Source organism: Rhipicephalus sanguineus, chromosome 2, assembly GCF_013339695.2.
Source record: "Rhipicephalus sanguineus isolate Rsan-2018 chromosome 2, BIME_Rsan_1.4, whole genome shotgun sequence".
Lineage (NCBI taxonomy): Eukaryota > Metazoa > Arthropoda > Arachnida > Ixodida > Ixodidae > Rhipicephalus > Rhipicephalus sanguineus.
The window spans coordinates 87,871,604-87,885,073 of NC_051177.1; the positions used below are offsets into that span (position 1 = coordinate 87,871,604).

Sequence of the window (13,470 nt, forward strand, 5' to 3'; positions counted from 1 at the left end):
ACACAGTCGTCACCTATGCCCACTTCCTTCAATATATCCCACAAAATTTCCTGATTAACGTTGTCATACGCCCCGGTGATATCTAGATAAGCTACGTATAAGGGCCTGTTTTCTATTTTAGATATTTCTATACACTGGGTAAGAACAAACAGATTATCGTCTAACCGCCTGTCGATTCGAAATCCATTCTGAAGTTCTCCCAAAATATCATTTTGTTCTACCCACGCTTCTATTTTTAATTTTACTGCCTGCATCGCCAACCTGTATAGCACCGATGTAATTGTTAGCGGTCTATACGAGCGAATGTTATCCTTTTCTCCCTTGCCTTTATAGATTAAGTTCATTCTACTTTTTCGCCAACTGTCTGGTATTTCCCTCTCCTGTAAGCACTTTTCTACGGCTTTCAGCAGTGCTTCTTTAGTGTTATGTCCGAGTTTGCATCGCGCGTCGCGCCATCTATCGCACACGCGACGAAACAACACGCGCGGGCTGCCACGCCAGCAGACGCTACACAGAGCAAACGTGAAACTTCCGAAACTCAGCCCGTCGGAGAGCGTGTTTCGCGTCTTTTCTAGCCTGGACATTTTCGCTGATTTTATTGGAACACCAAGAACATCTTGCTCATGCAAGTCCACAATGTATACAGTACGTGCTGAGTGGGCTGCGGAAGCAACCTCGTCAGATACGTACGCTGTTACATTTGTAAAAAAAACGTTCTCGCTGTAGTACGCGTGAATCGTAATTGCAGTGCAGCTCGTGAAAGAGTGAAACGATGTTTTGTTGCCCCATATTACAAGTTGTGCACAAAGTTTCGTGAACGCTCATCATTTCAGCATGCATCGCGCAATAATTGTACGCTTTACGGGTAGTTTCGCGGAACGCAATTTTTGTTTCACGCGCGCTCTTACAATAATGCGTCTTGCTCACAAAAGCGTGCTATCAGAGAGTATAACCTGAAGTATTGTTCAGCGATCCCTTTTGGAAGCTACCTGCGCTATTTTATTCTTGTAACGATGGTGCTTTACAAGCGAAACTGTGCTACGGTTAGCTACGCCTGCGACGTAAAGGACACTGGCGCGAGTACTGTTTACTTACGTGCCAATATATGTATTATGTGCAGCTGGATGCCTCGTGTCCAAATAAATTTGGGGACATCAAACACAAATGAAAGCACGAAATTCTGGCCAGCTGTTGAGGAGCACCGCGCCATTTATTACCTTTTGAAGACGAAATCTCGAAGGCGTGGATGCCATCAAAAGCAGTAAAGCTTAATACTACGTTGAAAGTGGCAAAGCATGCTGATTGCTTGTGCTTGAAAGCACTACCTTGCACTAGATTTTCGTCAAAGGAAACGCTCAAAGGTATTAAGTGCACCCTCACACAAAGCTCACGCCTGCCTTCAACCCAGCTGCGTGTCACGCAAATTAGGATCGCAAAATGAAATAGGTGGGCATCACACTGCAGAATACACGCTGTTAGTGTACTTACTCGCGCATTTTCACTCGGCTCCTAGTTTTTTTGCTTGAATAACAGTTATCCACTCGCGGCGAAGCTGAAAACACCGCACCGGCACTATTTCCGTGGCGCGTCGTAATCGACGCAGACAACGCTAATATCCTCTTGTTGCACAGCTTGTTTTGGCATCCAAAGACGACGCAGTAGTGCCCAGACGAGCTCTTATACGCTGAAGCGGCGTGAACGGGTACTTTTTCGCACTTTAAAGCCTCAGAACTGCAGCTTGCCCTGTTTACTTGGTGCAGCCCGCGCGCGCCTTGGCAGCCCCGGTCAGCCCGGCGTCTGGGTGCGAGAGTATCCGCTCGGCTAGCCAGCAGCCTGGGTGCGAGACAGGCGTGCTCTGGTGTATACTCAGGCGACGCTCAACCAGCTTAAGGGAGAGGAGGTGAGGGCAGTAGCAGTAGTGGCAGTAGTCTGTGAGCCGGAGCGAACCGGGCAAGTTCATTTCTGCCTCAATGGGGCGGAGCCGCCTGCGGTCCGGGCTTGAAGCATTGGGGAGTGCTTGGAGTTCAGGGTGAGTTTATATCTTTCTCTATGGGGCATGGCCGCCGCCAGCTCCGGGCTCGTTCTGCTAGCGCAGAAATATGCGCTGTAGTGAAAGCAGTGAAAGAGAGGCGATGTGCGCGGCATCTGCGTCTCAGGATAGCGCGCCTCGAAGTCATGCGCTCCGACCAAGGGGGGAGGTTAGCAGCGGAAGTGGGGGGTGCCGTAATCGATGAATGGAATAGCTTTAATTCATTAATTGGATTAATCGAAAGGCGGAAAGCGATGACGGTTAATCGATTAATCGTAGACCTTTAATCGATTAATCGATTAATTGTTCATCGATATTACCATCCCTACCGTGTCGTGCTTGAGGTATCGGGCTTCGCTGTTGTTGGCGCTCGGGTAAAGCGTTGCAGCCAAGGCCAAGAAAAAGGTGAAAAAATAAGGAAAAGGTGAAAAAATAGACTCTATAGAGAATCCCCGTCTGACAGGACGGGGGGTCCCTACAGAGCGGTCACATATTTTTCGGGACGAGAACTGCCACAGAAGACTGGTTGCAACTTGATTTTGGAACACACAAAAAAGTAATTGATTACCGGTAATCAATTACAAGAAAATGCTATTTAATTACGCAGAACGTTATAGTTTCCGAAAAGTTATATTGCAATACATTATTATATTACAAAATTACAAGAAAATGTAATTGATTACAAGTGATCGATTACTTGTAGCGTGTTCCGTACAACTCCGTTGATTAGCGAGATCACGGTGTCGTAAATCCGCCTCTAGTTTTGAAATACGCGCGCTTACACTTGATTGGGCACAGAGGGATCCCGTGACCTGCGGGATGGGGCAATGAAGTTTCAGCGAACGCCCCGCGTCACTTGATCTGACGCCGGCGCAGACGGAATACTGCGAAATGTGCGCTCCCTGTTATGCACATGACTCTCTTACACGCCCTCGTGCCTTGTATTCGTTTGTTACAATTAGTGCAAATCTCTATTAACGCAATTAATGAAGGTGCGAATTGCTTTCCAGGTATTTTGTACCGTCATCATCATGATCATAATTTCGTTTTATTTAATCTCTTTATTCGCTACCCCCTCTCTTCATGTGACCTGCATGACGCCTACTGTTGCTACTACTACCACTACTACTACTATACTACTACTGCACATGTTAGGCAAAGACAGCTTCGCTGTAATAATAATAATAATAATAATAATAATAATAATAATAATAATAATAATAATAATAATAATAATAATAATAATAATAATAATAATAATAATATAATAAAATTATCAGCTTGACTACGCCCGCTGCAGGTCAAAGGCCTCTGCCTTAATTCTCCATTACCAGCTTAGTGCCGTGACATCAGCCGTAACCGCCACTGACTGTAGATGGCGCCACTTGTACGATTGGGAGCATCAGTGGCTCACGGCGCCCATTAAGAGCGTGTAATTAGGTAACAGGCGCCGTCAGCAACAAAGCAAAATAGTATTTCCGCGTTAGAAACGTGTTCGGTGCAACTTTCGGCGCAGTAATGGAGGCGCCGGCAGTGGTGCAACCGCTGATGACCTCGTGTGGCAATTTAAAAGCGAGTCTTCAAGGCAATTTCTATTGCGCAGAGACCTAATGTGAGGGCGTGTTGCGTTCCCTCCCTACAGCTCCTTTGAGCTTAGCTTTTTCTTCAGTCTGATCTGGAAGACGTAAAGGCAGCACCGCTTTGTGAAACGGAGGCGGAAGACTTCTACGAAGGCTGTGAGCGGTAACGCTCTCTCTGAGAAAGAAAAGTGCAACGCTGCGAGTGTCAAGAAAGAAATATGCACGCGCACTGCGCAGAGATATCAAAGGCGAGGAAAGTTTTAACCCACAGATACACAAAAAAAAGAAAGAAAAAAAAAACGCGTTACCTGCTGCATGCCGCTTGAAAGGTGTCTCGGTCTGCTCAAAAAGCAAGGTTTACAAAAGGTTAAGGAAGGCTCGGCGCTTACCCGAAAGAACGACGGCTCTTTCCTCATACAACAACAACAACAACAACAACAACAACAACAACAACAACAACAACAACAACAACAACAACAACAACAACAACAACAACAACAACAACAACAATAATAATAATAATAATAATAATAATAATAATAATAATAATAATAATAATAATAATAATAATAATAATAATAATAATAATAAACCATATTAACTATTTGCTTTTTCGCCATTAATTATAATCCACCCGTGTTTCATTACAACACGTGTAACTAAGAGTATACGGGCATCCAACAGTATGCACTCTCAGCTAAACAAATACAAATTGACCAAGCGTGATTTAATGGGTGAGGGGAGGGGGGGAGGTCAATTCACTCAAGACTGTTGCCTTTTATTTGCCAAGGATGATCAAAACTGTCACAAACAAATCGTGAGCAGAAGTGTGCGCCCGACGATTATAGAGGTTATTTCTCGTTTATCCTTCCGCCCCATCAAAATTCAGCCGCGGTGTCTTGGAGTCGAACCCGCTATCTCGCTCTGCCATGGGTTGACCTAGCCTCTAAGCAAGTAGTTCAGGTATCACAGCGCACAGCTTGGGCTCCCCGTGGCTGCAAAGATGAACGTGGCCTAAGCTGTCTCCACCCATAGGGGGTGGCACATACAATACACACACACCTGCATTCCAGGGAGGGTCGCTGTCCTTCTTTAAACCTTCACAAACAACGCGCACTCCTCACCTGAAAGGAGGCGCGTTTCGTTTTCAACTGAAATGTTTGGGCTTTCCATGAGCTGCAATGTCACCCTTCTAGCTTCGACAGGTTGTCCACGAAGTCCGGTCATGAGCCTGTCTTCTACCTTTCGTGCCAGCATCGAGCATGCTGCAGTCAACGCCCTTTGGAACGCGGGGACACAGTGAGGCCATGCGGCACAGCCGGCCTCGAACAGTGCACCAATGGGCTTCGCGTCAGCCCGACTAGCCACGAAAACTGGCTGCCTGGTTCAGAGAAGCAAAGAAAGCCGCCTCGTCGTGCGACGCTTCCGTTGAGTCGATGTATCTTGCTCGTTTTCGCGAAACTCTGGTGCGTCTAAAAGGTAGCCACAACCGGCAACTCTACGTGCCGCAGCCGACAACTGTCAAAACGCCGACCGCGCGGCGCCATCTTTACAAGCGACAGCAAGATCGCGTGTTCCACCTTTCCGAGTCCTTAACCAGGTGCCATCTAGAGACTATGGTAGGAGTGCTGTTTCTTGGGCGAGTTGGAAATTCATACTTGGAAGGGTAGCGCTAGTAGACACGGACTAGAGGAAGACACGGACTAGAGGAAGATAATTGTATCATAATCAGCCGCCACAAAGATAAGTGCACTCGAGAAATCATCGAAGCAAAGACCATAATCAAAGAAGGGGCGAAATGTGTCAGCACACCGTCGATAGTGTTGTCAGAAAAAGAAATTATGTTCCTCAATTCGTCACTGCGCTGAAATTGTCACGTGGCCATAAAAGCGATGTATATATGTAGGGCGGATTTTCAATAAAAAAAAACCAGTTGCTAGAGCGCTTCCGTCTGTGTGTCCGTGTGTCTTCCTCCAGTCCGTGTCTACTAGCGCTACCCTTCCAAAACTATGGTACCTGTTCTTGAACATGATACCTGTTCTTTGACTCGTAGAAACCCTTGATCTGTTGATTTATCTGAGTCATGCAGTCGCCTTAGTCACCTAATTATATTCCTGACATTACGAAATGATTGTCATAATGTAACGATGCAGTGATGTGGCCATTCAAACAAAAGTGCTGAGAAACTTTTACCTTGCATGTAAACACTTTCACCTTTGTAACCAAGCGCCCTGATCAACTTATTAAGCTATATATCTTAAAGAGGCCTGTGGCTGACCCGCAATGCTCTTTTTGTATTGGACCAGATACTAGCCGTAAAGGCTATTGGTTCATGAAGCTCTGTATGAACTTTCGTTTGATATTATGCAACGAAACATTGATTGACTGATTGATTGGGAATGTGCGCTCTATTCATAGCCTATTGTTCCTTACAGACAAAAACACGGTATACTGCTCGAGGAGAAAGGAACTCTGCATCTCCAGGCTGCGCGTAATATTGAGATTACGTACATATCAAGCGCAGTTCAACGGTAATACGTGCGTTTGGATACGCAACGTAGCGATAAAGAGTGCCCAAAAAGCAAATCACTCATGTGGTGAAGCAGACCGTACGGTACACTAGAGCTCGCCGTGACGGTCGCCGGGGGCTGGTAGTGGAGCGTCTGTCTTCACGTTGACTTGATACACGACTGCCAGCTTTTATTCTCTTGCCTGGAGTGCGACTGAGTGGAATAATGTGACGCCTAACAAACGCAAGCTGCTTCACTTGATGTACGGTCGCGCTCAATATGACTTGCAACATGGGAACGCATGGCCTCACGAGCTCAAATATTGCTCGCAACTTCGGATAGCCATTATTTCCACAACTAAACGCTGTTCTCTCACTTGGAGAGGTTTTTCAAATTAGAAAACAGCATTTAGTTACGGAAATGAGGGCAAGCTGATGGCATGCTCAATGTTTGAACTCGTGAGGCCAGGCGCTCCCGTGTTGCAAGTCACATTGAGCGCGACCGTACATATACATGCCTACTCTGTGATAGTATACGTTCGAGCATATATGTATAAAGGTGCTCTGTATGTGTGTGAAACTGCCCTCTCTGCAACAGTGCGTACGCTTTGTTACTTTGTTGTCGGTGCTGCTAAGTCGTTATGTTGTAGAATGATTACCCGCGGCGTTTTACGCGACCGCTCTGGCATGAAACCGAGACGTGGATTCCCGAAGCGCGTTATTATTCTAATTGTCGTGTGAACGCTTTAGTAAACGAGGCTTTAGTTCCCAGCGTACGTTCGTTATCAATTAAACGAGCTTTGAAAAACATAATCAATTAACTAACCAGTTAGACGGAAGCCACGACTTTCTTTTTATTTCTACGTGATTATCGTTTTCATTCTCACTGCAACGATAATGCGAATTGGATTCACTTGCAGCGCGCAGGCTTAGCTTGCTATGCGCTAACCTTATCCACGCTATATTATTTATGAGCTGAACGATAACACCATAAGGATGCGGGATGCGCCTCATCGATGCATGGGGGCAAAATTTCGTCACGGAATAAATAACTGTCAATGTAACCAGTGAACTGCGATCGCGTTTACAACTGAAAAGCAAAACACACGTTACTTTCGCGTAAAATTCACCCGTGCCCACAAGCAGGAGTGCCTAGAGGCGTTTTATGCTTCTGCAATCCATTTCATTCTCAACTAACAGCGAGATTATCTTTGCTTTACGCGCCACGTTGGAGCAGTAGTACACGACAGGAACCGAATAATAACGATAGCGCGGTTACGACGTACGCAATCTCTCTCTCTCTCTTCTACTCCTGCTTCCAAGAGCGCCTCGCCTGATACGAAGCGCACCCGAGGGGCCCAGCGTCTTAATGACCACGAACTCGAGGTGCGCGCAGCTTCCTGCTTACTTGTTTTTATTTGCTTTACTTTTTGGTGCATCACCCGGGTCTGCGCACGATCGTTCAAGTGCACGAAGGCGCAGCACTTTATTACCCGCGGCTTGCACAACAGGCGCTGGCGCCCGTGAAATGCACTTGCCTGTATCGGGCCCGTTAAGAAAGAATCTCGGGAAAGGGAGAGACAGAAAAAAAAAGTGTGTCAGGAAGGCATATAAGCCTCTTCGCTGCCGTTTGTCGAGTTCTCCGATCTCTTCTCCGCGACCCTCGCCCTTACCCTCCTCCTCCCCCTTTCCCACCTTGCTCGTACAAGTCACGCACGCGCCCTCTCTCCCCCGAAATTGCGTGCACCCCCCCACCAACGGCTCCACGCACGTGGACTAGTTACGGACGCCGTGGTCAGCCTCGCATTGTGGCCCCCCGAAAGCGGCGAGGCTCCCGCGTGCCTTCGACGCGCCGTGCGAAGCCGGCAAAATCTTTGCTCCTGCTTCTCCAAGCGCCGGCGTTTAGGGCCAGCGTGTCGAATCGACCGTGTCGTGGTCTCAAACTTGAAGCGTGATTACGGCCGAACCTCTGGACAGACATGACGTCGCTACTAGCGTCCGGAATAATATCGCCGATCGTGGACGCGTACCGGTACATGCTGTCTTTACGGGACCCTCGCACGGAAGGCTGGACCCTCGTGGCAGACGCCAAGTTTGTGTTCCCGCTGCTCTTCGGCTATATCTACGTGGTCAAGATCGGCGGCCCGCGATGGATGATGAACCGCAAGCCGTTCGAGCTCAAACCCTTCATCATGGTGTACAACTTGGCGATGGTCATATTCAACATGTTCTTCTTCTACCAGTACATTCGGCACTCGTACCTCGGCGGAGGTTACAACGTCTTCTGCCAGGGAGTCAGCTATTCCCGCGATCGTAACGCCATGGCCATTCTCGAACTGACGTGGTGGTACCTGCTGGTGCGCATCGCCGACTTCTTCGACACCTTCTTCTTCTTGGCGAGGAAGAAGTTCTCCCACATCACCGTGCTTCACGTGCTTCATCATTTCCTCGTGGTGTTCAGCGGCTGGCTCTGGATCACCTTCGGCTGCGACGGCCAAGTGCTCATGGGCATCTGCTTCAACTCGTTCATCCACATCATCATGTACTCGTACTACTTCCTCAGCGCCCTCGGTCCTGAGGTGCAGAAGTACCTGTGGTGGAAGAAGTACCTGACCCGTCTGCAGATCTTCCAGTTTGTCTTCCTTACCCTTCACGTGTCGATACCGATCTTCTACGACTGTGGGTACCCCAAGATACTTACCGTGCTCGCGTCGGCGCAGGGCACCCTGGGACTTGTGCTGTTCATCAACTTTTATGTCAACGCTTACGCCTCGAACCGGAACTTGGACTTCTGCACAGTGCAAGGAGACAAAAGGGATTAACTTCTCTGAGGTGCGTGACGCTCTGAGTTGTGAGTGAAAAAGATGGGGACCACACGCAGATGGCGGCTTCGGCGAACACCGCCGTCATGGGCTTCGAGTCTAGTTGTAAAAAACGAGCCGAACTGCGGACTGCAACGTGAACTTCACCAATGACAAGAGTTCCGGGTTCGAATTTACAAAGCCTTTTATTAGTAAGAACCCTATTTTTTCCGCTGTGAATTTTTTTTTGCATGGAATTGTCCTTACGAAATGTTCTTGTGCACAAGGGGCTTTGTGAAATCGGGTTCTTAGCTTGTTGTTACGTACCTTGAATTTCTAGTTTGTCATAGCTGCGCTCACATTTGTGCCGTGTTCAATGTGTTTATCACTATTGTTAATGTGAGCGCTCATTATTTTGTGTACGTGTGACATATGTTGTAACCCGCAGCACTTGCAAAGCTTTAAACTTGTGCAACCATTTCCTACCGATGTAACAGAGGCATTGTCTTTCGTATATGTTGCATTCTTACCAACGTAAATGTCGCATTTTAGAGCGTAACGCCGTAAACCTTAACATTGCAATGACGCCATTTCATCGTTTCTAGGAATAGGAAATTGATGCTACAATGGGTAGTTGCGAAATGATAAGGAGAGTTTGTAAAGTACAAACTTACCAGATTACCTTTATGATCTTCTAGAAAGATCAACCTTCTAACCTCAAGTACTACGTGAAAATATAATCTTTTTATGACGAAACACAGTACCTTCAGAAGGGACACTAAACCACCCAGTTCATATCGGCGCATCTAATAAAAAGCGAAATAACGTCGATCGATGGATAAAATTCGTAATCCTGGTTTAATTACGGCAGAAAGCTAGTCACTGTAATTTAAAGCTGTAAGAATGAAGTTTGGCACTTCCACCTGTTTTTGCAATCACTAAGGCTTCACGAGAGTGCTTGTTTTGACGGGTTTCTTTAGCAATTTGTGGCACGAATAAACATTCTAAACGCTCATGACCACGTAAGCGATGTGAATTCACTGTTCAATATTGGAGCACTGGACCATCGGGCGTGGTCTTCGGAGGAAGAACACGTGCGAGATGACAATTGTACTGATTGTATGCGTGACTGGAAATGAAAATATTGCGTGATAACACGACCCCAATGTTACACGCGCCGTTGTATCACACAGGAACAACAGCAACGACGAAAACTTGTCCAATGCGTCCTGCATATACGAGATTCGTGTCAGGATCGTTCTGGCTGGAAATCATCAAGAAGCCATCAATCATCTACAGCCCGCAGTGAATTGCAGGCTTCTTCGTGCAGCGCTTGCGCTCTTCCCTTTTGGGTTCTGTGTAAGTCATCTGCGTGTCCCACATCGTACAGCTGGTAAGGTCACAGCCAACCGCACCGTTTGCACAGACGTCTCGGGAGAGGAGTGTAATTCTTCGTCTTCCATAAGTGTCCCCGCGGCGCTTCTGTTTGCTCGACTTCTGTGGGGGAGGGCCTCCGACGCGAACTTGTCTCTCGTGCCATTGCCTTTTCCAATCAGGACGCGCCCGACTAATCAAACATCGCCGCCTGTCTGACAACCACTCTGCGAGTACTACAGACTTCCGTATGCGCCTCATACGTACGACGACACCGAGCCAGCCTGGCGACGCGAGTGACGTTCGTTGGGGTCGCTGCTCCCGGCCGTGACCCGAGGCAAACGACGTCAGCCCTTGAATTGCACCCTCGAATCACCGTAACCAGTAATGACTTTTCCATTGCTTCTGTTTCTTACGTGCTTGGCACCTTCGTATTTATATTTTTTTGGCTTACGTTGTGCGAACGTCGAGGCCCTACCTCGGTGGCAAAAACTTTCAACGTGGCCCGTTCTCCCAAAACAGCACTCGAGGCAAGATCCTGCGGCAACGCTAACATTGAAGAACATGTTTGGAACAGCCTGTTATTCGGGGCACAGACTCGTATAGCTTATCTTGGCGAAGGTAATTTAATTGTTAGTACGTTCCATCGCGAAGACAGCTAGAGCCCAGTGGTTAAAAAAAGCGCACTCAGCGCAGCTACCCTAAGAAAAGTTAAGTGCATATCTAAGCCAGCTGAGTCTTAAGACGACGCTTTGCACCAGGGTTCAAGCAACAGACAGTTTTAGCATACTGCCTCCAAACCAAATGTAAACACATAGCGTATATTCGCAAAGAAATTGCGGTGCCCTCAGCGCCCGTGCTCCGTGCGTTTTCTGACAGTGGTTTACGTATACTTACGCCATGAGTCCTTAACATGTGCGTTCGCTAAGAAGCAGCGTTGTCAAACGTGTAGGCACACATCGATCACGCTACTGCGTTAATTCTCGTAACTGCAGTGCTTTCACCACCGCTTATCGCCAGTAACCGTTGAAGCGAGCTTTCGCTTCCTCTGACCTATATTATACTTCCTCGTACGTTGCGACTGCGAGCGGCTGCGATTTGTAACCGTCTACAAAAAAGAAGCTCGAAGGTGCGGGAGCGTGCTATCTTAGTTGGGAACACGAATGAGAAAAAGAAAAGGTAGTTGGGAGGGAAGGCTGTCGAAGGCCACCGAATGTCTTGAACTCACTATCAACTGGCGTATAAGCGAAGTTACTGGCGCCAGGTGAAGACGGACTTTCTCATTATACACGGACTGAATGATCGCAAGTGATAGCGACTAGGAACAGTTGTTCCTGCTTGGTTTGTTCGCCCTCCTACCTTGCAAATATTTGCACAAACACCAGCAGCACCGCTAGTAGGCTTTAGTCCAAGTTTGTTGATGAGCATTATTTACATCATTCAAGTTTTTGTACGAGACCGATATGAAGCACCTGCAGCACTTATCGACATAACTTAAGCTTACGATAATGTTGCTAATCTTCTTTTAACCATCGACAGAGGTTAACCATGTGGTAACAAACGGCAGAAAGGCGGAAGGTTTATCTGTATTAGCTCGTGACGAAACTAATGAGTTGTTTTCCCTACTGTAATCAGCTCTCCTCCTGAAGCAAGCTATAGAAGTAGACGTTTGTATTTTTGTTTTTATTCACTGTTTTCAACATTACAAATGCGTTTATTTCATTACTCTGGGTGGCAGTGATGTGGCAGTTCTCTGTAAGCTTAGGTAGTACGTGCCAGAAGCTTCAGGCTACATATGCGCAGACGATCTCTGTTGAGCGGTGATAGGGCTGCAGCACAGCAGGGGCATGCAGAATATTGACACCGTGCCTTCGCATAATCATAGCCTCTCTTGTATGAAGTCTGCTATAGTATCTATCACTTTTGTCGAACAAAGCGTAAAGCTGCAGCCACGTGTACGGCACGTATTTCCGTTTTGCCTTTAGCGTGCCCTGCCTTCTCCCGACGTGGTAAGGCCCATATACCTCGCTGCGCGATTATATCGCACGCATATTTTCCTGGTGAAATACGCTCCATGCCTGATGCACTCATTTTAGCCGCGGGTCGACAGCATGGTTATCGCGCCGCGCTGTATGGGCCTGCTACGGTGACTGGCTCCACGGTCACTGATTACACCGTCGAATGTGGTTGTCCCTTGTGTGCTGGGTCGTCAAGCGCCCGGTAAACGTCACGGGAAATGCCGTACTTTATCGTCTGGTAGAACAAGCCTCGGTGCACACTGCTTCACCGTATCAAGCCACAACTATCAGCCGTGTGGCCAGGCTTTTCTTTCTTTTTTTTTTTTGTGGCCAGGCAGACAGTCGGCGCATCCACACGCAGGCCGCGGCTCCACAGTAATCCGCGCGCAGTGACGCGAAGCACTCCCGTTAACTTTTTTCCTCGTCGAATCGCTTCTGCGCAGCGCAGGCTCCTTCAAGGGACACGCTCAGTGCCGCTCTTGCAGCTCCTCCAAAAACACAAACACGAGCAACGCAGCCAGAAAAAGCATTTTCGGGACTGCGAGTTTGACTCACACGCAGTCGCCTCGTCACGCCTTGCAGAGCTTAGCGCACCCGCCAGGCGCTATACGGGCGTCACGCGTTGACGGCCAAGTTCAGCGGCGTAGCTGGCGGAGGACAATGAACGATCGCCCTTGGCGCCGCGGCCAACGCGCTGCCTGCGAGCGCGTTGCGCCATCGCTGATGTAGCAACGCTGCCCCTCTTCGTGTCTCGAGGAAAGATGCGGTGCGCGTGGTGGTGATACTCTTGTACCACGCTTAGCTTCCTTCTCACGGATTTCCGGCCTTAGAGGATTCTACTTCGGGGGAAGGGTAACGGGGCCATCAGGTCGCAGAACCCCCGTGGACAGGCACCATCGAATTCTCCTCTTCGGTGCGAGCGTGTGGACCTTTCGAGGAGGCGACCACTCGCGATGAAGTTGCAACCGCTTGGCCAGGCTTGGTTGTGCCACACGTGCCGATAAAGTCTCAAGCGCCGATGTTTCTTCTGTTGCGTCCTCAACGCCTGGCTGGTTTCGAAGCATCCACGGGCTTTTCTTCGCGCTTGCGAAAATCGTCTCTTCAAGCTCCCTTAGCTGATCGGCTAAAGAGCGTGTCCCAATATCCGGGGGGCTTTCAA

General features: G+C 48.2%; 1 protein-coding gene across 1 annotated transcript; it reads left to right on the plus strand.

Annotated features, from left to right (window-relative positions):
- The first annotated feature begins 7,777 nt into the window (after positions 1-7,777).
- LOC119383321 (elongation of very long chain fatty acids protein AAEL008004) lies at positions 7,778-9,935 on the plus strand. Its single transcript, XM_037651400.2, has one exon. It carries the CDS (start codon positions 8,098-8,100, stop codon positions 8,938-8,940), a length of 843 nt encoding a protein of 280 aa, XP_037507328.1. The 5' UTR covers positions 7,778-8,097; the 3' UTR covers positions 8,941-9,935.
- The last annotated feature ends 3,535 nt before the right edge of the window (positions 9,936-13,470 follow it).

Bases quoted from the DNA above. Each gene is read 5' to 3' on its own strand.
- LOC119383321 (XM_037651400.2), top strand. From the start codon at position 8,098: ATGACGTCGCTACTAGCGTCCGGAATAATATCGCCGATCGTGGACGCG.